The sequence below is a fragment of the Myotis yumanensis genome, unplaced genomic scaffold, assembly GCF_028538775.1.
Source record: "Myotis yumanensis isolate MYYU_CA2020_CCGP unplaced genomic scaffold, mMyoYum1.0.hap1 SCAF_17, whole genome shotgun sequence".
Lineage (NCBI taxonomy): Eukaryota > Metazoa > Chordata > Mammalia > Chiroptera > Vespertilionidae > Myotis > Myotis yumanensis.
In genome coordinates this window covers 8,912,815-8,934,642 of record NW_027223768.1, presented here as the reverse complement: position 1 = coordinate 8,934,642, position 21,828 = coordinate 8,912,815, and the positions used below count along the sequence as shown (strand labels likewise).

Genomic DNA, 21,828 nt, shown 5'->3' with positions numbered 1-21,828 from the left:
CACCTGGCCCCAACACGGAAGACTGTTAAAACAGTAACAAAGACGAAGAGCCACATGTTACCAGTAGTATCAACTCATGAGCAGCACCGGATTTCATTAATCAAATAAAATCGTTAAGAATGGGATATAGATGCTGTTAGGTAGGGATCTATCTAACAGCCGCATGGGGCCCTCGGCTCTGACGCGGCCGCGTGCCTCGCTCACTGCCCCATCCTGCCCCTCCCCGCAGGCCGACAGCGTCTGGATGGAGATTCCGGATGACGACGACCTGCCCACGGCCGGGGACCTGGAGGACTGGATTGAGGACGTGCTTTCTGGAAAGATAAACACCGAGGAAGACGACAAGGAAGATGATGATGATGACGATGACGACGATGACGATGGCGACAGTGATAATTCTGATGAGGAGGAGAATGATGACAGTGACGATGATGATGACTAGCTCCGGCTCCACCTGGTTTTGATGAAAACGGAATCCCGGCTCCCCCCTTCCACACGGACAGCACCAGGTGGCAGCCAGTAGCCCCGGCCACGCCCAGCCGCTCCTCCCCCTTTCCTGGCATCTCTTCCCACCCCTTCCCATCAGGAGCTGTACCATTCAGCACATGCACATGCCTTTCTAAATCCAGCCGCCCCGCTCGGCAAGGACAGTGGGGAACCGTTCCCCTGTGGATGGTCCTGACCGTCACGGGAAAGCTCTGCTCTCTGTCCGCCATCCGTGGCCATGGCAGCGCTGGACTCTGGCGGTCCGGGGAGAGCCCTCCCCTGACACCGCTACTCAAGTTTACTTGTCTCCTCTGACTCCGACAGTGACAGAATGGACAGCTTGCTAATTCGCCAACACGCAGTGGCCATATCATCATCAGAGCCCAGGGAAGACACACAATTAATCTTGTGGCCTGTGCCTGGCACATGGGTGAGACCCTCGTAGGGGAGGCTCAGCCTTGGAGATAGGCTTATGAGGCAGCTTCCCTTGGCTCTATGAAGCTTATTCTCCAAGTGAAGGTCAGACCATGATGAGCGCAGATCCAAACCTTTGGATGGCTATCGAGAGGCCTTGTACAAGCGCATGTGGATGGATGTCACCATTAGTTCCAGCATGTGGGGCACTAGGAGGGAGGGTAACGTGCTCTCCGAACATCCCTTGCAACGGTTCTCAACCTGTGGGTCGCGACCCTTTGGCAGTCGAACGACCCTTTCACAGGGGTCGCCTAAGACCATCCTGCATATCAGATATTTACATGACGATTCATAACAGTAGCAACATTGCAGTTATGAGGTAGCAACAAAAATAATTTTATGGTTGGGTCACAACATGAGGAACTGTATTGAAAGGGCCAGAAGGTTGAGAACCACTGCCTTAGGGACAAGTCTCACATAGGGGAGGGGGAGACGCTGAGACAATGTAAGGATTTTATTTTTCTGATGGGTCAGGTGGCTTCCTAGCCTGAGCTCGGGTCTGGACACCCCTTCCCATTTGGAGAAAGGGTTGGTTTATCCAGAGGTCAGTTAACTGCTTTCATCAGCACTCCCACAGTTGACCAGGACAGTAAACAGAGTTCATAGTGATGCCCCGAGGCACTAAAATAAACATGCCCAAGTGCCTTCAGAACTCTCTAAAAGTTATATCGTGCTCGGTAGTTTTAGCGTTAAGTTTGAATAATAATGTTCTAATTTATTTTCTCAATCTTTTGACATGTGTAAGACACTGCAAATTCTTCAAAAATAGGGCAATCCTTTTATGGAATACTAGCTAACTAACTGTCATTAAAGTCATATCTTGAAAATATTAAAACTGTCTCTTCTTTTTTTTTTGGAGAATTTTTATGAGTTCATTTGAGCCAAACTGATGGCCAATGCCGAGGAGCAAGACCCAAAAGCTCCCTAATATTAAGACTATCTTGGAAATCCTCTCTCTCCCTCTCTCTCTTTCCCTCTCTCTTTTCAGTTTTCCTTCCTGGCCTTCCTTCCTCTGCCCACCCTTTAAATACTAATGTTTCCCAGTATCTCAACTCTTTCTAACATGTTTCTAGGGTAGGATCATCCATGCCCATCAGCCACCACCTATGTGCTAATGACTTCCATGTCTGGGTCGCTAACCTTGACTTAGACCCATTTATTCAACTGCTCTTGGACATCTTGGTTTGGATGTTGCACAAACGCTTCAAACAATGTACCAAAACCCAAGGCCATTACCTTCACCCCTAGGGTTCCCCTCCTCCTCTTAGTGGAGCCCCAGTTTGGATGAGTGATGTCACCATCTATCCAGTTGCCTAGGTCAGTGGTCGGCAAACTGCGGCCCCTTGAGTGTGGCTCTTCCACAAAATACCACGTGCGGGTGCGCACGTACAGTGCGATTGAAACTTCGTGGCCACACTCAAGGGGCCAAAGAGCCGCATGTGGCTCGCGAGCCGCAGTTTGCCGACCACTGGCCTAGGTGACCTGGCCCCTTCCCTTCTACGTCCATGGCATTTTGTATGTACCCCCGATTCGAGGCACTTATTTATTTATTAATACATATTTTTTAATTGATTTAAGAGAGGAGGGGAGAGAGAGATAGAAACATCAATGATGAGAGAGAATCATGGATTGGCTGCCTCCTGCACACCCCCTACTGGGGATCTAGCCTGAAACCCAGGAATTGAACTGTGACCTCCTGGCTCAGAGGTTGATGCTCAACCACTGAAGTCATGCCAGCCATGCTCACCACACTTATTTAAATTGCAACACATATTTCATATTTGCCCTTTCAGTAAATTGTGGGCAAGGAATTTATCTTTGCATCCCCAGCACCAAGTAGATAGTCCGTTATTGAATTGATGAGCGAATAACTGATTCATCAGAATACCCCTAACACCCTAGGACTGCTGGGTAACAATGTGTAATCCCCAGGACTGCTGGGTAAAACACTGCATGCAGGGCCTCCGTCCTCTTATTCCACCCCCGCCCCCCCAACTCGAGGCAGGCGCATCCCAGGCTGGGCTACGCTGCCAACCAGCCAGGCCCAGTAACCTCTCGGGGAGGTACATTTTCACAGCCATCTTTGAAGCTAATCTTTCAAACAGCCAAGGAATGTGGTCCGTCATAAAAGTGGTCTGTTCCCCAGCCCGGGGAGATCCCCTTGTTCACCCCGGGAGTCGGTGAGCAACGCGCAGGCCGTTTAAATCCCGCCCTGAGCTCCTGTGTCAGAGGCTCTGGGGGGTCACTGTCTGGAAGCAGCTGCTTGGTCACTGGTCTGAAACGTTTGGAGCTGATAGTTACGGAATGTTTGGCCTGGAACGCGATGCCATTGCTTTAACGCGCATTATCTCACTTCATCTTCACAAGGCTCTCAGGAGATGGGTCTGGTTATTCTCCCCATTTTACAGACGAGGAATCTGAGAGGGACGCGGGGGGCTCGTGTCATTTTCCTGGGGTCACACAAACACTTTAAAAGAGTGTCACTATAATCCCATGTTTACACTTAAATCAAGGATTTAAATGAAATTCCTAAAATTAAGGAATCAAAGGATCCCATTTCTTTTTCTCAGAAAGTGTCCGAAGATGGACTCAAGTGCATGTCCCACAATCCTTTTCACTGATTACGCCAAGAGACCCCTTCTCCGTTCATTTCTGAGGCAATGATCCATTTAAACAGTATGGGGGATGTCAGATCATTAGAGCGTCAAGGTCATCCTATTAGGAAAAAATAACTCACTTGTGTTATCAAGAATGCACAATCATTTTCATGAGCAAGAAGCTGGAACAGGAAAAATGTGCAAAGCACCTCGTGTCATTTCCATAAATGCATCATCATTTTGTCTGGAATATGAATTCTCAGAACCACAGTAATAAGATCAGATATAGATACAGACAACATACCCAAAAGTCCAACATAGCTTTGCTTGTCCAATGTCAACATCAGCCTGTGTAATGAGAAGATGCCTGCGTGACACTTTGACACCAACAGGGAATTACTGAGTTTCCCTTCAAGCAGAGACACTGCTGTTCCCATGCCCCTGCCTCTGGCCTGCCTCTGGCACTGGCTCTGCCTGATGCCATCCTGATACCCGTCACTCCACGTCCATCACCTGGTAGCTTCTCACTGAGACTCTCAAAACTCTGCAACATTCAATGGCTGCACCATGGGGAATGGATGGAAAAGAAAGGAATCTCTGGTTTATGTCCGCACACAGCTTTCATCTTTTCTCCAGTAGCGTTTGCTCATGAGGATATAAATGGTGCACATCTTGGCCGACGGCCCAGAGAAACAGCTTATCAATGATCTATACCATGAACATGTTCACACCAATTGCTTTCTCTCACTCCTGTCCATGCAACAGATAAGAATGTGCGAGCTGTCGGCGCTCCGCACAGGTAAAGAGATCGCTGAGTGAAAATCCATTTGTCAAATAATCAAGCTCCCTTTAAATAGAGCTAGCTAAAATAAATCACCAATTTAAACTGAAATACCAAGCCACTCACAAAAACAATTCAATATTCACCACCACCACCACCGCTACCCCAAATCCAGCAGCGTATGACACTTTTCTCACTCTTGACTCAAAGATCTTTTTTCCATTTACGGATTTACTCAGAAAGGCCTGTTTCATCTCCAGGTTTTAGAGCCTAAGATTTTAATTTCCAATAGTCTATTCATTTAGAATATTCTCTTGGCCATAAAATGATTGCAACCGCAACCAGGTGTGTGCGTGTGTGTGTGTGTGTGTGTGTGTGTGTGTTTTAAATGCAATGGCGAGTCTACTTTCCCATTCAATCTACCCTAATTGACTTAGTTTTCACAGAAACTTGACAGGTTATCTCTAATAAGGTATCTAAATCATGCAAGAGTTGAAAATGTCCCGTAAAACTCTTTAGATGATAAAGAGAAACAAAATTCCACTTAGGATTTCTGCTTATTTTCCAAGTTTACAGAATAAAAAATGTAACATGTAACATGAGTTCACTGGGACGGGAGATTCAAAATGACCAGATGCCAGGCACACCCTGCCCCTCAGAGACACTGGCACCGTTACTGATGCCACAGGGAGAGGAGGTCACAGCATAACCTGTGAGTGCAGGCACGCGTGCTCCCGCAGACGGCTGCTGGCCGTCCATTCATTCATTCACATGTTCGGAATGCCTCAGAGAGCCCGCCGCCCTGAGGGCTCAGGGAGTCACACCAGACTCGCATACACACGCGATGCTCAGGAGTTCAGGCTGGTCAGCAAAACTGGCCCTCCTGGCTACAAAGTGCAGCGTCAGCTAATCCGGGAGAACACGAAAGACCCCGGCCACATCCTTGCACAAACGGTTAAGGCTCCGTCAGATAGAGCGAGACAGTCTGTCACTCAACTTTTTGGGTTGATGCTGGATTCTGAATCTAGAAATGCACAGTTCCTTCAACACAAAAGTGATCGTCAAAGAAACTTCTCTGAATGAGACCTGGCCTCGGCCCCTCTGGCCTGGCATCCGTGGAGACATGGTCATCTGTCAGGCTGGCTATGTGCACCCTGCAGTGAGCCGCACCCACCCGGCTGGACACGCCACACATTTGTACTCATAAGCGATGACTTCGAAATCCAATTGGGTCATAATTTAGGGGTCCAGAAGGGATTGCTAGTTAATGAAAGCCTACATTATAAAGACAAGGAATTATTAACAAAGTTTGGATTTTCTTGTTTATTTTATCCAAATAGTACTTCCGTGCCACAAGAAATACCAAAGACATTCATGTTAAAAGCCCAGGGGGTGGTCGCATTTGTCCCGAGGCTTCAGATAAGCTTGTTTCTATCTCACTGAGACAAGAGCCGAGATTTCGAGCCGAGATGTATACATTGCAGACTCAGTGCCAATGGGAAGTGACCCTTCGGGTGTTAGGAATCTGTTGTTGTGCTGGGGACACTCCTGATAGACTTATTTTACAGGTGAAACAAAATAAGCGGGGTTATCTAAGGAGAGGCGGGACAAGGCCCGGTAAAGGGACTCACAGTCCTGACATCCATTGTACTCAGTAGTTTTAGATTTCTTATCTGCCCTTTGACACCTGTCCCCGTTCCTGATGAGCACAATGCCGAGGGTGTGAGCACTGTTCCCCCTTCCCTGTCCTTTACTGAACGCAAACAGCAGGAGAGAAGAGGGTAGTTTAGGCACAACGGAGCCCAGACTTAAAGCCACAGGAACAGGGAAAACAGGGCTGCACAGCTCCTGGCCAGGCCTGTGGGTGGTCCCTCGCCCCCCAGCCAGTGACAGGATGTTGACACAGCACAGGGACCAGCACCGGGTCTTGCCCCAGGGGCAACACGGGCAGCACTGGGTTTTCTGGGGGCGGGAGGATTCTCAAGTTCTTTTCATTGAAAATCCAATGACATCTGCTTCCGGCGGGGCCACATCTCTGGGCAAACCCAAAGCGAAGGAGCAAAAGCAGTTCCACCTCCGACAAACCCAGGTTCTGGTTCAAGGTGAAGTGTCCGCAGGCCCCTCCTCTGCATCCGAAACGCCAGCTCAGTGAGATCAGACCTCAAGGTACAGTGACCGAGGGATGGAACCGCACACTGGATGCGAACTTCCACCCACTACCCGAGACCGTGGCAGGTGTCCCCCTCTCCGACACCCTTTTTCTCACCTGCACCACTGAGGGAGCCCACCTTGAGAGGCTGTGAGGATAACAAGGCCCTGGCCTACGTGCCTGGTGAATACGTCAGGACCTTCTCTTCCTTCTGACTGTATTGTCTTGTCCAAGACGTGGTCTGGTCTAAAGGTTCCGAGCATCCTCTGGGTTAAAGCTCAGTGAGTACGGTTCTCGCTGTGGGTCTGATAGCTCCACTCACTAGCACTGAATCCCGGGCATGGGCTGTGCTCTGGGCTCAAGAACAACTCGCATTTACGTGGGGTGGAACATGACCGCAAGGTTACAGGGTAGTACGTTCACAGCAGGGATTTATTTTCTGTAACAAGATGCAGGAAGCATCAATGCTACCCAGAAACACAGCATCACATTACAACGCAGGGTCGCTGCGGCAGGACTGTTTAAATACCGTGCCAACGTTCTGTGCTACCCTCAGGGTTCCAGCTCGTTTTTTGGGATGACGCTCAGTTTTTCAGCTGTATTGGGAAACATACAATAAGGCTTCCAGGGTCATGGAGGTGGAAGGGTAATTGCCACAGAACTTGACCTTTCTCTCTGCTGTCAGGTCAGACAGGCCTGAACAAGGTTCCGTGGACTGGCCTGCAGGTGGGCGGGCCCTGCAGGAGACAGCTCAGTGCCAACACCGCTCACTCCTGGGAGGAGCCGGTGTGACCAAGGGAAAGGGGTACAGGAGGGAGGGAGGGGTCCCTGGCTATGCAGCACCCTCCCAACCATGGTGCAATTAGGAAATCTCTCGAACACACGGCCTGTGTAGAAACACATGCACCTCACATGCTCACCCATAGAAACACACAAACAAGTTACCTACAAAGAGATACACCATCTGCCACAGACAACACAGATGTGCAGGTGCCTAACATGCAAACATGCCATCTATGTGCTAACACACACGCCGAGAAAGGCTCATGTGCATGGAAACACCCAGCCACACAGGATGCGCGTCGCTGCTGAGAGAGCCTGACACAGCAGGGCCTGGGGCGAAGAGCCAACTGCAGGCCTGATTTGCTGGTCTCACTGAGTGGCTGGGACACTCTCTCCCAGGGGCAGGCACGGGGAGGGGCAGGGTGATCGCGTTCTGCCAACCCGAAAGGCACATGGTTCCCCACTGAGCCATATCCACATCTAAACACGTGCACTCAGAGGGGAAGCTGAGATGCAGGACAGAGGACTCCATGGGAACCTCATCCCTCTCCTACACTCGGCAGCACAGCCTTGTTTTCCCGATGGAAAAGGAGGTCCAAGCTCAGGCAACAAGCCACACACGACACACACATACACACAACACACACAGGCACGTGCACACACACAGGCAGTGCACACACATACACAGGCACATACACACAAAACACACATGTGCACACACCCACAGGGGCCATCTACCTCTTACCACCCGCTGTATGGGACCTGTCCTGTCCGTAGATTTGAAGAGAGAGGGAGAAAGGGAGATGGTAATGGCCGGGCAGCACGCTGGCCACGCACTTTCTCGAGGGCTTGCTTCATGAACCTGAGCGAAAGCATTCCGTGCTTCGACTTAACTGCTAATGCAAAGGATGGATGAACGACCACTCCTTACCATCCCTTCCACCTCCGAGCACGCAGACTTCAACATTCAGGTCACGGGCGATTAAAAACGGCCATTACCTTCGAAAGGACACACTTCAGGACAAAAGTTATCTACTGGCTGAGACACCGCCAGGGAGACAGCGGTCTCGGGCGGGCGCTCATTACCTCCTGCTTCAGCATTTAACGTCCACATTGTAATACCTTCGGTTGAAAGTTATAGAAAAATCTATAAACAGTTAAGGCAAAGGAAATCCGTCTCCTCTAACATGGGTGTATCTATAGGCGACCAGCCCCAGGGCACAGAACACCCCCTTTTAAGAAGAACAGCCGATTGGTTCCAGGAATTGAAATAAAGACGGGGTGCGGCTCTTCAGCGTGTTAACGCCAAGGACACTGTCCCCGCTATTAAGGGTTTGAATGTGCAAAGTCCGTGTCCAGAGACCCTGCATTTTATTTTGGTATTCTTTCGAAAAAGGGTTCGTACAAAGTCAGTGTAAAAAAATCAGTATTCAACTTAAAACAGAAACAGTAACTTCAGAAGGTCTGACAAGGCTAAGGGAGAGAGAAACGGGTAGAGGGGAAATATATTAACCTTTCTTCACCTGCGGGGGGTGCAGGCGCCGAAGCAGCCAATGCGACGGGACCCCTCGGGGCTGGCAACCGCAGACCGGGCTGGGAGCCTGGGCCCTGGGGACGCTGGCGAGCAGCGAACCACGTGCAGGGACATGGAGGGCGTGTCCACCGCTGTGCCCCCGACGCAGCAGCCTCGGACGTTGTAACCTTCACGCAGCCAAAGTCATAGACATTCACCATCTCCCGAAACATATTCCTGAGAAAGACATCACCCTAAGGAATGTCCGGCTTGAAGGGACCTACAGGCAAACACTAAGAGGATGGAAGCACCATGGTTACGGGTGTGTGTTCCAGCAGCGGAGCCATGCGGTGACACAGCGCACCTCGGCCCCACGCCAGGCCGACTGGCTTCCCTTCCTTCTTTCCCAACACGTCTTCCTTTCAACCTGAAGGCTGTTCGTTCAAGAACACCGTTTCCTTTTTCAGGTACAGATATCCAAAGCCGACTCTGATTTAAAGAATGACACACGAATCCTGTGCCACCTGTGGACGCATAACCAGGGGGCGGTGTGGGAACACACTGAAGGGAGTGGACGGGGCCCTACGTGCCCGGGAAGGCACGAGGGAGCACTTGGTAAAGGTGTGCTGTGGATACAGGAGGCAGAGGGAGGCAGGAGAACCCGGTGTGGCTCCCCCTGAATCCCTGCACAGGCCTCTGCTGGGAAGGCTCCCCGCCCCCAGCCCAGGCCCCGGGAAAGCCCCTGGAACCAGCTGCATTTAAGAAGCTGATCACGGACCCTAAGACTGGCCCCCACTCCCCTTTCCCTACACTCTGCAGCCCATCCTCCCTCCCTCTCTCTGTCTCTCTCTCTCTCTCTGGTGCCCTCAGGAATGAAACCAGAGACCTCTTGGTGCATGGGACGATGCTCAACCAACTGAGCCACACTAGCCAGGGCACCTTTCCTTCTCTCTTGACCAAACTCTACAAGCCAGGTCAACACCAGGGGCCGACCAGCCCTTCCCGGGAGTGAGCGGCAGAGGGCAGGAGTGGGGTGCACAGTGACGGTGGTCAGAAATCAGGGGCCGGGCAGCAGCTGTCAGCTGTCACCGCGGTGGCATAGCCTGGTCTCCCCTGGTAGGCACTCCCGGGACGTTAGAGGCTCCACGCTGAAGCTGCCAGTCCACCAGTGTCAGTCCTCCCCGGTGGGTGGGGAGCAGGGGAGGGGAGCAGGGAGGGGTTCTAAGGGACATTCCAGCTGGCTTGCCCTCCTGGCGATCTACAGGGGGCGGGGGGCGGAAATCCACGCTTCCCTACGCAAACAATCCGTGGGAGCACCTGAGGCACACGGGCAGGGCCAGGTCCCTGGCAGCTCTGAAGGTTGGGCTTCCCGGGCCGGACCTGCCAGCCAGGGGTGGTGGTGTGTGTGTGTGCGTGCGTGTATGTGTGTGTGCATGTGTGTGTGTGTGTGTGTGTGTGTGTCTGTCTGTCTGCTGGGGGAGGGGAGAGGGGAGGGAACGGATGGGTGAAGACAGGTGCCCATCACAGAGTGAGCAGAAGCTACCTGCTCTGGCCGATAGGGAAACAGGATCAGAAACAGAGCGGCCTGGTTTTCTCTTTGGGAAAAGAAAGATCCAATCGAATCGTTAGTGCACATTTTCCGTTGTGATCTCTCTCGGTGGAACCTAAGGCAACAAGGAACAGCCCCGGCTGCGGGGGGAGTGGAACTGGACCTTTACACACTTACACACACACACACACACACACACACACACACACACACACACACGTCTGGCTTCCAGAACCAGGATAAAGACGAGTCCCCTGGGAGCTGTGGGAGGGTGTGGCGCCGTAGACGGCGGCGGGGACGAAGCTGTAAGGTGAGGCTCCCAGAGCCGCCCGCTCCGCTTTGGTTACAGCTGCCACAGGAACGCCGGGGGACGGCCTCTGGAGAAGTCCCATCTGCCAGTCAGGTGTCCCCCGCACAGATTTCCAGGGCGACACCTCGTCTTCCTTCCAAATAAAGTGCAGGTCAGGCCGCTGGTCCAGCGCCGGCCAGTCTCGGCAATGAACGTCACACACACCAGGTGGCCCTCCGTGCACGCGGGTCTCCCTCCCTGTTCTTTTCTTGGAATAAAGCCGCAAACGCAGGACTTTCACACCGACGTCTCCGACTGCAGGCGGAGGACAAACTTGTGCGACTTGGGGTCTACGAACTCCTCCGAGAGCGCGATGAAGGGGATCTTCTTCACAGTGACCACGAGGCCGAAGTCCAGGCACTTCAGGACGAAGACGAGCCCATCCCGCAGCCCGTTCGTCACAGCCTCATCGCTGACCAGTCTCCACTGCGTGGACAGCCAGCGCTCCTTGTCGTACTGCAGCGTGGGGCCCGCGCGGAGGTAACGCTCTAGGAAGGCCTGGAACAGAGGAGGAGGCCGTTAGGGAGAGCCGCCTGGTCCGAGGGCAGCCCTGGCCAGGGCACTGCCGTCCGGGCACAGCCCCACCGCACAGGCCCTGCCTGCAGGTCTGCCTCCTCCCACACTGGGAGCTCAGCAAGGCCGGGCACAGAGAACACACCTGCAGGGATCGATCTGCGCACACAGACGCCTGCTCTCCCGCCGGCTGGCTGTGGGACTGGGGCAGTCACCTAAGCTCTGAAAATGGGGATGACAGCACCTAACTCACAGGCCTGCTGTGAGGACGAAGTGGGCAACGAACCATCTCATGGCAGGAGGTGACTACGATCAATGTTGCCAATCAACGCCAGCGATGGGGGAGGGGGTGCATGGCAAGTCGAAGGGCTGGCCAGGCCCCACCTCCCCTCACACCTCCTGGCCAGCTCCTTGAATTCTCTGCCCCCCACCTTCATGGTATCACTCCATCTGCTGAATGTCATCTTTAAATCCCCCCCCCCCCCCCCCCCGGCCCTTTAAGTCTTCTCCAACCACCTCCTGGGCCTCCAGGACAGATGAGCACACCCTGAACGCCTGGGATCACTGCTGGACGCCCGGGCGGCTTCCCCTTTCGGGACAATTAACTGCTGACCTGGGGTCTGGGCCCCACATGGGACTCTCCTCTCCTGGGGGGCAGGCACTGGCTTCCCATTGTACCCAGCACACACCCGAGCTCACAGCACGTGTATCACATCCATCAATACCCTGACTCGGCTGCAGAAAGGATGAGCTGGCGAGACGTAGAAAACGCTGGGATGTGTCACTCTGGTCGGGGCACAGGTGGCAAGGGGTTCCCAGCACCCCCCTCGCTGCTGCCTCAGGTCCTGATCTCAGCGCTGCGAGCACCTGTTCTAAGCAGAGCTGAGCCTCTGGCACAAACACACTTCTGATATGACAAGAGCTCTTAGGAACCACACGAAAAAGAAACAATTCAACAATCAGAGAAATGAAGTCAGTAAGACAACTTATAGGAGAATAAACAGAACATTAACCTATGAAAGACGTCCTGTCACATTAAGAATTTTTACAAATATGAATTCAGATAGTAAGAAATCTTTTTCCTTCTCTTAGGTGGGCAGTGAGTAGAAAGAACGGTGACCCCGACGCTGCCGAGTGTGGGGGAAGAGGCGGCGCCCCCCCGGATCCGAGGCTCCCAGAGGCGAGTGTAACACTGCCTCACGCCTGGGAAGGACGGCCTGTGACCCGGCGGCTCCTCCGTGAGAAACGCGTCCTTCAGGAACACCAGCACGCAAGCACGGAAGCACGTGCAAAGCGGACAGTCACGTCAGCACTGTGCAGGCCAGGGGCTGGCACACTGTTCTCTGAATGTACATGTTCTCGGCTTTACAAGCCCCACTCTGTCACCGCCACTCAGCTCGGCCTCGTGGAGAGAAAGCAGCCACGGAAGATATGTAATAAGGGGGCGGGGCTGCGTTCCGATCATACCGAGGAACAGAAAGGGCCCAGGCCCAGTTCAGACTCACAAAAGAGCTCAATTGGAGAGCGTACCAACAGGCAATCAGTTAAGTGAATCACAGGATTCAGTGGAAGGCAGTGCGGCTGTTAGAGGGAGTGAGTTCCATGTGTAGGACAGAGATCGGGAAGCCCTGACATCGAAAGACAGCCGAGAGCTTTAAGGAAGAAAGCAAGTTTCCAGACTATATGTATATAGGACACCATTTGTCCCTCACCCCCCATTTCTGCTTTAAACACAGTCACACACACACACACACACACACACACACACACGTGCACCCCCCCCCACGCTATCAGGAAGAACTGTTTGCCCTAGGGCAGTGGTCGGCAAACTGCGGCTCGGCAAACCACGGCTCACCAGCCACATGGGGCTCTTTGGCCCCTTCAGTGTGGCTCTTCCACAAAATACCGACTTTCTGCCCATGGGCCATGAAGTTTCAATCAGACTGTACATGTGTCTCTGCATGTGATATTTTGTGGAAGAGCCACACTGAAGGGGCCAAAGAGCCGCATGTGGCTCGCGAGCCGCGGTTTGCCGACCACAGCCCTAGGGGAATAAAACTTCACTTTGTACGTTATTCTATTCTTTAATGTTTGGAATTTTATACAAATATTATTATTACTAATTCATAAAAGTAGACACTTTTGAAATGAAAAAGAAAGCAAGTGGGAAATTACAAAATCCCACAGGAAGGGAAAGGCCTGCTTCCGGGGGGGCCCAGCCTCACTGTGCACACGCAGACACGCCGCCCTCACTGCTCTGCATTCCCCCTTCTGGAGCCTAATATTCTAACAGAGTCGCCCACGTCCAACAGGTGCTGGAGATGCCACAATCTATAAGTGCTGTTCTACTTCTAAGTCATCTTGTTTGGAGTTAGGACAGATGACTTTGCAAATCACCTGCATGTACTAGTATATTCATGGATACATGTGATGGTGCTGACTATGTTTTCTAGGCAAGTCAAAGAATCTGCAAACCTATGGTCCTTTCCCGGAACATCTGCTTTCCTGAGGTTGTCACTGGTTAGTGAGAATGTAACCAGCAGTAGTTCGTGTGTGTACAGGACAGTGTGGGAACACAGGCCCTCAGGCCGATACCAACAGCTCCCGAGTGTCCCACGTGTGCTCTAGGCCAGGATCCCTTACCCCGTGTCACGCTGCCACACGTAATGTAATTCTCACACAACAATCCTATCAGGTGGGTACTGTTACCACCCCCAGTTCATAGAAGAGGAAACGAGTGTAGAGTAACTTACGCGAAGTCACAAACCAATGAGTGGCGGGACCGGGACTTGACCCACGTCTGTCTGGAGAGAGGTCGTTTGCCAAACCCTGACTCCATCTTGTCTCCCTGGCCACCTCCCTCCACGAGCGACACGACTGTTTCCTAAAAGTGTGCTCACATCATGACCTCAAAGACCATTCAGTAACACGAACTCCGCAACATCCGAAACGCCTAACAGAGGGCTGGCCTCATTTCTGCCTCTGATAATAATAGCCATTTGCTGCGTTCTTACCACACAACAGGCACTGTTCTGAGCTCGCCACACGAATGAACTCCGTTATTTCTCACAACAACCCAGTGAAGGGGATATCAGCATTATCCCCAATTTGCAGAACAGGAAACTGAGGCACAGAGCCGTTCAGCGGCTGGCTTAAGGTATTGCCGCCGTTGGTGGAGGAGCAGGTGAGAATGGGTTCCTGGCTCCGGAACCCACCGAGGACCCCTCACCACTACCTGTACTGTCTCTACGTGAAAGTCGTTTCTCTGCTCGACTCTAGAGGCCTTCAGAGGCACATCCAGAAGCCAGCTGCACCCAAAGACCAGAAAACAGGTGGGCCTCACTCGTCCCCATCAGCGGTGCTTCGAAGCAGCCTCTGATTTGGTCCCTCCCGGTCACACCCGAGTGCGGGCCGGGGGCGGGGCGAGGCGCACCTTTGGGGTCATGCTGTGGGCGATGCAGAAGGCCAGGTGCTGCAGGATGCTCTCCATGCTGTGGTAGTGCTGCTGCCGCGTGGTGCGCAGGTACTTCTGCAGGGCCCGGGCCATGGACGGGAAGACGGCCTGGGCGGCCTCCCTGGGGCCCATCACCTCCCCCGGGGCCTTCTGCTGCTCCTCGGCCTGGAGCCGCTGGATGTGGATAAAGGCCTCCTCCACCGCCACCACCAGCCTGGGGACAACGGAACCGGCGTCAGGGCGGGGCTGGAGAGCTGTCCTCGGACCTGGAGGACCCCTGCCCTCCTGCCCTGCCCAGCTCCCCCCAGGTCCCCCAGGCCCTTAGCTGTCACTCTAGACCAGGGGTGGGCAAACTTTTTGACCCGAGGGCCACAATGGGTTCTTAAACTGGACCGGAGGGCCGGAACAAAAGCATGGATGGAGAGTTTGTGTGAACTAATATAAATTCAAAGTGAACATCATTACATAAAAGGGTACGGTCTTTTTTTTTTTTTTTTTTTTAGTTTTATTCATTTCAAACGGGCCGGATCCGGCCCGCGGGCCGTAGTTTGCCCACGGCTGCTCTAGACAGTAGGTAGGGGAAGGAGAAAGAGAGAGATAGGAGGTGGCAGGGAGGGAAGGAGGGAGGGATGGGAGGTGGGAGGATGGGAGGGAGGGAGGGAGGGATGGAGGGAGGGAGGGAGGGAGGAACTGGGGCTGTGGCGGGCGAGGAGGAAGGAGCCTGGGACCTGGAGGCGACCTCTGTTCTCAATCCCACCACTGCCTTGCTCGGGAGACTCGCTCTATCTGGACAGCGGAGGGAAACACACGCTAAGGCCCCTCCGCCTCTGAGCGGGGCTGGTGGAGCCGAAGCTGCTTACAAAGAGCCGGGCTGATCCCCGTTGATCCTGCCGCCACGCAGCAGTCCCGGGGAAGGAAGGAAGAGGCCCGGCACACACGGTGGGACCATCTCTGTCCCTCCCAGTTCATAGGACCAGGTGTAGAGAAATAGCGGGGGCCTGGGGTGCAGGATGGGGCCACTCAAAGTGCAGGCCGTGGGCCAGCAGCTCGGCATCGGCCGGGAACTGGTAAGAAATGCCAGTTCTTGGGCCTAGAGCTGCTGAATAGTAAGTGACCTACGTGGGTAGGGCCCCGAGGCCTGTGCTATGAGCCCCCAGGTGATGCTTATGCACGAGAAGTTTGAGAAACACCCCGGCACGATCACTCCCGAGGCTCACGCAGGTCATGTTCGGAGTGAAATTTCACTCAGGGGGACGCTGTACCTCGCTCTCCGCTTCTTCACCCGCCGCTCGTGTTCCGCCTCCTCGTAATACAGCTCGTTGTGGCTCGAGTCCCTGCGCCGAGCGGCGGCGGCGATCATAGCCCGGGACTGGCCAGTGGCGTTGTTACTGGGGCCTTTGGGGAAAAGATGGTGCAGGAAACAGTTTTAATGCCACGGAGCAGAACTCTGGTACCACAGTCTGTCGGGACCGCCCACCACCCCCCGTGAAGCAGAGACACAGATCTCCAACGTGACTCCCCTCGAGGGGGGGCGGTCCCCCCGCTTCTCTTCACTCTGCTCACGAGGGGAAGGAACCTCCCCGAGGCCCAATCTGCTCGGTGCAAAGGGAAAAGGAACTCGGAAGGAGATGAAGAACGCGCAGCAATTAAGACGATGGCCAACAATAACACAGAGTGTGAAGATGTTACTTACCATCTGTTACAGGACGGCCCGCTTGGCCGCGAGGGCGGCCGTAACGTCACAGTTCAGCAACAGGACAAGGAGGGAGAGAGAGAGGGAGGGGAGGACAGGACAGAGAGAGAGTGAAGTCCAGGGACAAGTGACACCGACCACACACAGGAACACGGCCCTGCTGGGATCTCACGGCAGCACAGCTTTCACAGAAAAGACGTGATGCTTGAGGATCTGTGAAACGGCCCCCGTGTTCCTCCGGACTCAGAAGTCCTGGTCTCGCTCCTCTGACCACTGGCCGCCTCGACTTGTCAGAGAGACAAGGCACCTCAAGCTGTCTCGTGTTTCACCTACGTGGTCGATGACTAGTTTTGCTAGTGGGAATTTTCGCTGTTTTCAGGTCACAGGCGAAAGGGACCAATCCTTCAGGATTCGTGAGAGCGTGCACATCTCATTAGCCAAAAATAATAATAAAGCACCACTTAAAAAGGCGGAGGATGTTACATCACCACCGAAACTGACACCACCTATAAATCACTTGACTTGCTAACAACATGATCCTCTTGGAGGGTTTGCAAAGCTCTTGCCCTGACCCGAGCGGCCCAGCAAGACATGACACCGTGTCCTGTTTCTTGCGCCGAAGCATCTGATAGCCCGGAGGAGCTCGCTCTGGCGTCCCAGCCTGGCCTCTGGCCTCCGCCACCCGCTCGCTCCGGCTTCTGGCCAGGGCCGAGGAATGCCCGAAGTGTCTTGCCAGAGGCCTGAACTACTGACAGTTATAGAGTCTTCACGGGTTTGGGTGGCTGAGTCTTTGCTTTGGGTACTTTATCCACATTTTGAAAAGCAGCCCTTTCCTAATAGCTTTATTTAATGGAAGATGTTCCCAGCAGGAGACAGGAAACACACACATCACCATTGTTTTCAATCATAAAAATCCCAAAATGAATGAACTTCCCACAGATGTAGACCATAAAGCAACATTCCTCAGAAAATGTTTGGGGGAGAGAGGGGGATGGGGGGAGAGAGAGAGAGAGGTTGTTTTGAAATGAGAATGGACCACAAAGGCAAACACCGAGAGGAGGTTGAACCAGATGGGCCAGGAAGTTGCCCCAACTGCCCCCCGACACCCCCAGAGCCACCGTTCCAGGCACGTACCATCCACGTTGTAGACTTTCAGCCCCGCCATGTGCTTGGCTGCTCGGAATTTGGAGGCTGTTAGGAGGTTGGGGTTATAGATGGTGAAATCCTTATAGTAATTTTCCAGAACCACCAGTGCTGCTCGCTGGATACTGAAAAAAAAAGGTGGGGGGAGGGAGCAAGATTAATGCAAAGCGTGTTCGTTGAATGAGCAGGTCCTCTTCTGAAGCAGGTAAACCACAGCGCCCAGGGGTAACCGCATAGAAGCTATGGGTTCCACACCTCTGTCTTCAGGATTCGAGAGGAAACCAAGTCCTATGGTTGTGCCCTGCCCGGTCTGTGCCATTAGCCATAACCCATCCAGCCAGTAGCTGAGAAAGGAGTAAGTTATTACTGGGATTTGTTTCGGCCACACAGAACTTTCCTATTTTCCCCAGTTTACGGAAGAGGAAACTGGGGACCTCAAAATGGTCTAGACATTTACCGATGGCTGCAGAGCTAAGGGGGGGAAGAGCACGGTATGGCTTCAGGTTCCCCGGGTCCGAGGGCCGTGTCCCCGGGCCTCATGGCCCTGTGCAGCGGTTCTCAACCTGTGGGTCTTGACCCCTTTGGGGGTCGAATGACCCTTTCACAGGGGTTGCCTAAGACCATCGGAAAACACATATATAATTAAATATTGTTTTTATGATTAATCACTATGCTCTAATTATGTTCAATTTGTAACAATGAAGTTGGGGGTCACCACAACATGAGGAACTGTATTGAAGGGTCGCAGCATTAGGAAGGTTGAAAACCACTGGCCCCGTGTGAGGGACGCTGGGCTCTCCTACTCCACAGATCAGAGCGACACCCACACGGGGCAGCGCGCACGTGGGAGAAGCTGCTGCAGACGTGAGTTAACGCTGATTTCTCCTCTTCCTTCCACCCACCCGTCTCCCCCAGGCCGGCTAGATCGCCCCAGTGGCCCGCAACCTATAACCAATCACCTGCTTGGCCCTGGGAGGACAGGGCAGGAGCAGAGAAGAGGAACTGCCAACAGGTAACTACGAGGTGGAGATGGAGGGCGCCCACACTCAGTACTGGCAGCACCGCGAGCTTCCATGTCCAAGTCTGTTGGGGAGGCCAAGCCGTGCGTCCCTTGTGTGTGGCTGCCCCGCCCTCCCCACCAAGGACCCACCACGGAGGTACCATCACAGGAAGTGGGCCAGGACGGGCCTCGGCATAGCTTTCCTTAGGGACTTATTAGACCAGAAAGTTATGCTACTCTCTGTTTTTCATGCAGTGTTTCCTGCCAACGCTCAGCCTCCTGAAAACCAAGCCTCGCTAAGAGGAGGCATCCGTGGTGCAAAGCAGAAACAGCACCGAGGGCTGCCTTCCAGGCCGGACCCTGCTTCAGCCGTTTCCCCTCTCCTGGCCTGTGATGCGGAGACAACACCAACCATCCCGCGTGGCTGCTGAGAAGAGCCCATGGGCTGACGCCAGTGAAGGCATCGGTCATCTGGAAAGGATTGCACATCTCAACGTCACGTTCCTGAGGATGAGGGCTTTGCAGTAAGGGGTGGGGCTGGCTGGTGGCTAGAATGTTCATGCCGCCTCAGGGCATAAAAGCAGGACCCACTCTCCACTCCCACGGAATCACAAAATGTATTCCACACGCAGTGACGGGAACGTCCGTGTTCGCCCGAGCAGAGTCACAGAATCGAAGAAATCTCAGGCCACCTAGTCCAAACCCCCTACCCCCGCACCAGTTCCCTTACAGCGTCCCCATAGCACCGGCCTCCGCCTGAAGGGAAAATGCACTCTCCCTGAGTGACCTTTCTCTAAGGCCCACCCACCGCTTCCTTCCCGCGACAGCCCATCCGATCCCGGAAGGAAACAGGTGTCCTCCCATGTAAATCTTATTTTGCAGATGAGGCCCTGAGGCCTGGAAAAGCATGTGCACATGCAGCGCGCGCACACACACACACACACACACACACACCCTTATCGATTTCCTATTCATTCACTCTTCCCTGGATTTGATTGTGGCTTCTGCCATTAAATGAATACATGCTATTAAAATCAGAAATATGAAGCTTCAGAGCTCATCCAGGCCCGTAAATGTCATTAACTTCTTCCAGAGCGGGGAGAAAGGCCGTCCCTGCAGGTGTGGGGGGGGGGGGGGGCTCCTTCAGGTTTTAGCCACCCCTGTTCCGATGCCGATGCCGAGGTCGGGCTGCCAGGAAAGCACTGAAGAGTGTCCCCATCACAGAGCCAACTCAGCGAAGGCCTCCCTGCGGGCTAAGTGCTCACCATCCCGCAAGCCTCCTACGGACGCCGACATCGTGAAAACCCCGGTAACCAGCCTCCCGCCTCCATTCACGGGCCAAGTGTGGATTATGAGCGCCCACCGATGCCAATGACGGGCACACGGCTGTGAACAAGATCTCAGAGGCGGAAGGCAGGTAAGGGGCAAGGCCGGGCTAAGGTGAGGGTGAGGAGGACGGGGTGGGACGAGAGGGAGCGTGTGGGCAGGAGAGAGGGAGCCCGCTGTGAACACCCAAAGGACCCCAACAATAAATCAGGCCACTCAGGTCTCGGGGCCGCCCTGTCTCTATTCTGAGAGGTGTGTCTGCTCCGTGGCTGCATTTTATCATCATTATTATTGTTATTATTATTGTTTTAATCCTCACCCAAGGGTATTTTTCCCATTGATTTTGAGACAGAGTGGAAGGGAAGGAGGAAGGGGGTAAGGAGAGAAATATCTGTGTGAGAGAGACACATCGATTGGTTGCCTCCCACATCCACCCTGACCGGGATTGAACCTGGGGCTGGGGATCAAACCTGCAACCGAGGCATGTGCTCTTGACGGGGAATTGAACCCGAGACTCTTCGGTCTGCAGGCTAGCGCTCTAACCACTGAGCAACCAGCCAAGGCACGTGGCTGCATTTTAGGCCTGAACCCAGGGTCTCTGAGAAAACTCTACCCTGCAGGACCCCAGGGGAAAGCTGACTCAGCTTTCTGAGAAAACTCCCACCCGAGGGAGCTGGACGGGGCCCTGGGTTTTGTCTGATTGGCTTCCCGCCAGAAGAGTCACCGAGACTCCAGCTGGGTGTGAGGCCCGCCTCCGCCCTGGACGTGGAGATAAGCCTGACAAAGCACCAGGACGGTTTGCAGCAATACTCCTGTGAACCCCGGGACGCCGCGTCATTCGCCCCTGAACGCTGCCGCCCCCGCTGAGACCCGGCTCAGGAGCGCCGCTATCTCCTGCTCCTGCCCTTTAATTAAAATGTTCGCCTACAGCTGCAGGCGGGGAGGTGGGAACACAATCCCACACAGATAACAGGTAATGGCCACCTTGGAACGTGAGAGCGGGGAGGAGAAAAACTGGGATCTGCCCGTGTTTATAGACAGATCTGATTAGACGGCAGGACGCGCTGGAGGAAGGGCTGGGTTTCTCTGGGACTTTGTCTCGAGAAAGCAGGAGGCGCACACACATCTGCCTGAGACCTTGCGGCGTGAGGCGGATCGTCCTGCGGGTCCCAGATCGGTGGTCCTGTCCTGCTGCCCGGGCCCTCGGTGCCTCCTGCTGGCTCCTCAGCTCCGTGGACACTACAGGGACCGAGTTCTTTGCATCAACACTCACAAGCTGGACCGTGTCCCAGGCCTGGGCTTTGAAGGTGGGCTCTGGACAAGCCCTGCAGGTGTCCCCACTGAAGCCAGAAGCATTCTACACGGACAGTGAGAAGGAGGCGGAAGCAACAGGGCCTGGTCATCAGAGTGGCCCCCACAGTGCAGTCTGGGAAGCACCCGGGCACTCTCCGTGCCCAGTACTGTCCCCTGTCTAGGTGTCTGGTGAGCAAGTGTAACCCTGGAAAATGCCCTCTCTAAGAATACAAGCAAACCCACACTGGGCATGCCCAGAGGAGACCTCTGCATCCCACCACCACATGCAGCCACCTGGCCCTGCTGGTCTCGGGACCTGAGCCGCACAGAGCGGTCATCATGTCCTTCTTGGCCGTGGGTGGTTCTGAGTGCGGTGACAACACTGATGACACAGCCTCCTTCGGAGTCCATCCCGTCACGGCTGGCCGGCCGTCGGGCTGCCTTTCCCACAGCAGAGAGATGCGGGCAGACCTCCCACAACTGGGGGACACACGGAGCAGGTCTGGCGATGGCAGCCCCACTTCTAGGCCGGGGCACAGACCGCACCACACTGCCACCTCCCCGACAGCCTGCCCCGGCCTGCACTGCCCTGGGATGGAAATCCAGCCTTCGCAACACTTTGCATTCCTGTGTGGAACCAACCAGATAAGCATCAAAGGTAACCACCTGCTCAGGGCTCTCTGAGGAGGAGACGGAGATGGGAGCTAAGCCCCTCCAGCCCCTCC

At 54.1% G+C, this 21,828-nt stretch overlaps 2 protein-coding genes across 3 annotated transcripts in view; one reads left to right on the top strand and one right to left on the bottom strand.

Annotated features, from left to right (window-relative positions):
- CASQ2 (calsequestrin 2) overlaps positions 1 to 1,795 on the top strand; it is a 53,129-nt gene extending 51,334 nt beyond the window's left edge. Inside the window, exon 11 of the mRNA XM_070396581.1 lies at positions 230 to 1,795. Coding sequence (XP_070252682.1) covers positions 230 to 442 — 213 coding nt within the window. The 3' untranslated portion in view covers positions 443 to 1,795. The remainder of the gene's footprint in view (positions 1 to 229) is intronic.
- A 5,106-nt stretch (positions 1,796 to 6,901) lies between these two features.
- The window catches only part of VANGL1 (VANGL planar cell polarity protein 1), a 43,972-nt gene continuing 29,045 nt past the window's right edge, over positions 6,902 to 21,828 (bottom strand). For both annotated transcript variants that reach the window (XM_070396291.1, XM_070396292.1), the window contains exons 5-8: positions 17,476 to 17,609; positions 15,911 to 16,043; positions 14,628 to 14,862; positions 6,902 to 11,179 (exon numbers count right to left, since the gene is read on the bottom strand). In XM_070396291.1, coding sequence (XP_070252392.1) covers positions 10,919 to 11,179; positions 14,628 to 14,862; positions 15,911 to 16,043; positions 17,476 to 17,609 — 763 coding nt within the window. In that variant the 3' untranslated portion in view covers positions 6,902 to 10,918. The remainder of the gene's footprint in view (positions 11,180 to 14,627; positions 14,863 to 15,910; positions 16,044 to 17,475; positions 17,610 to 21,828) is intronic.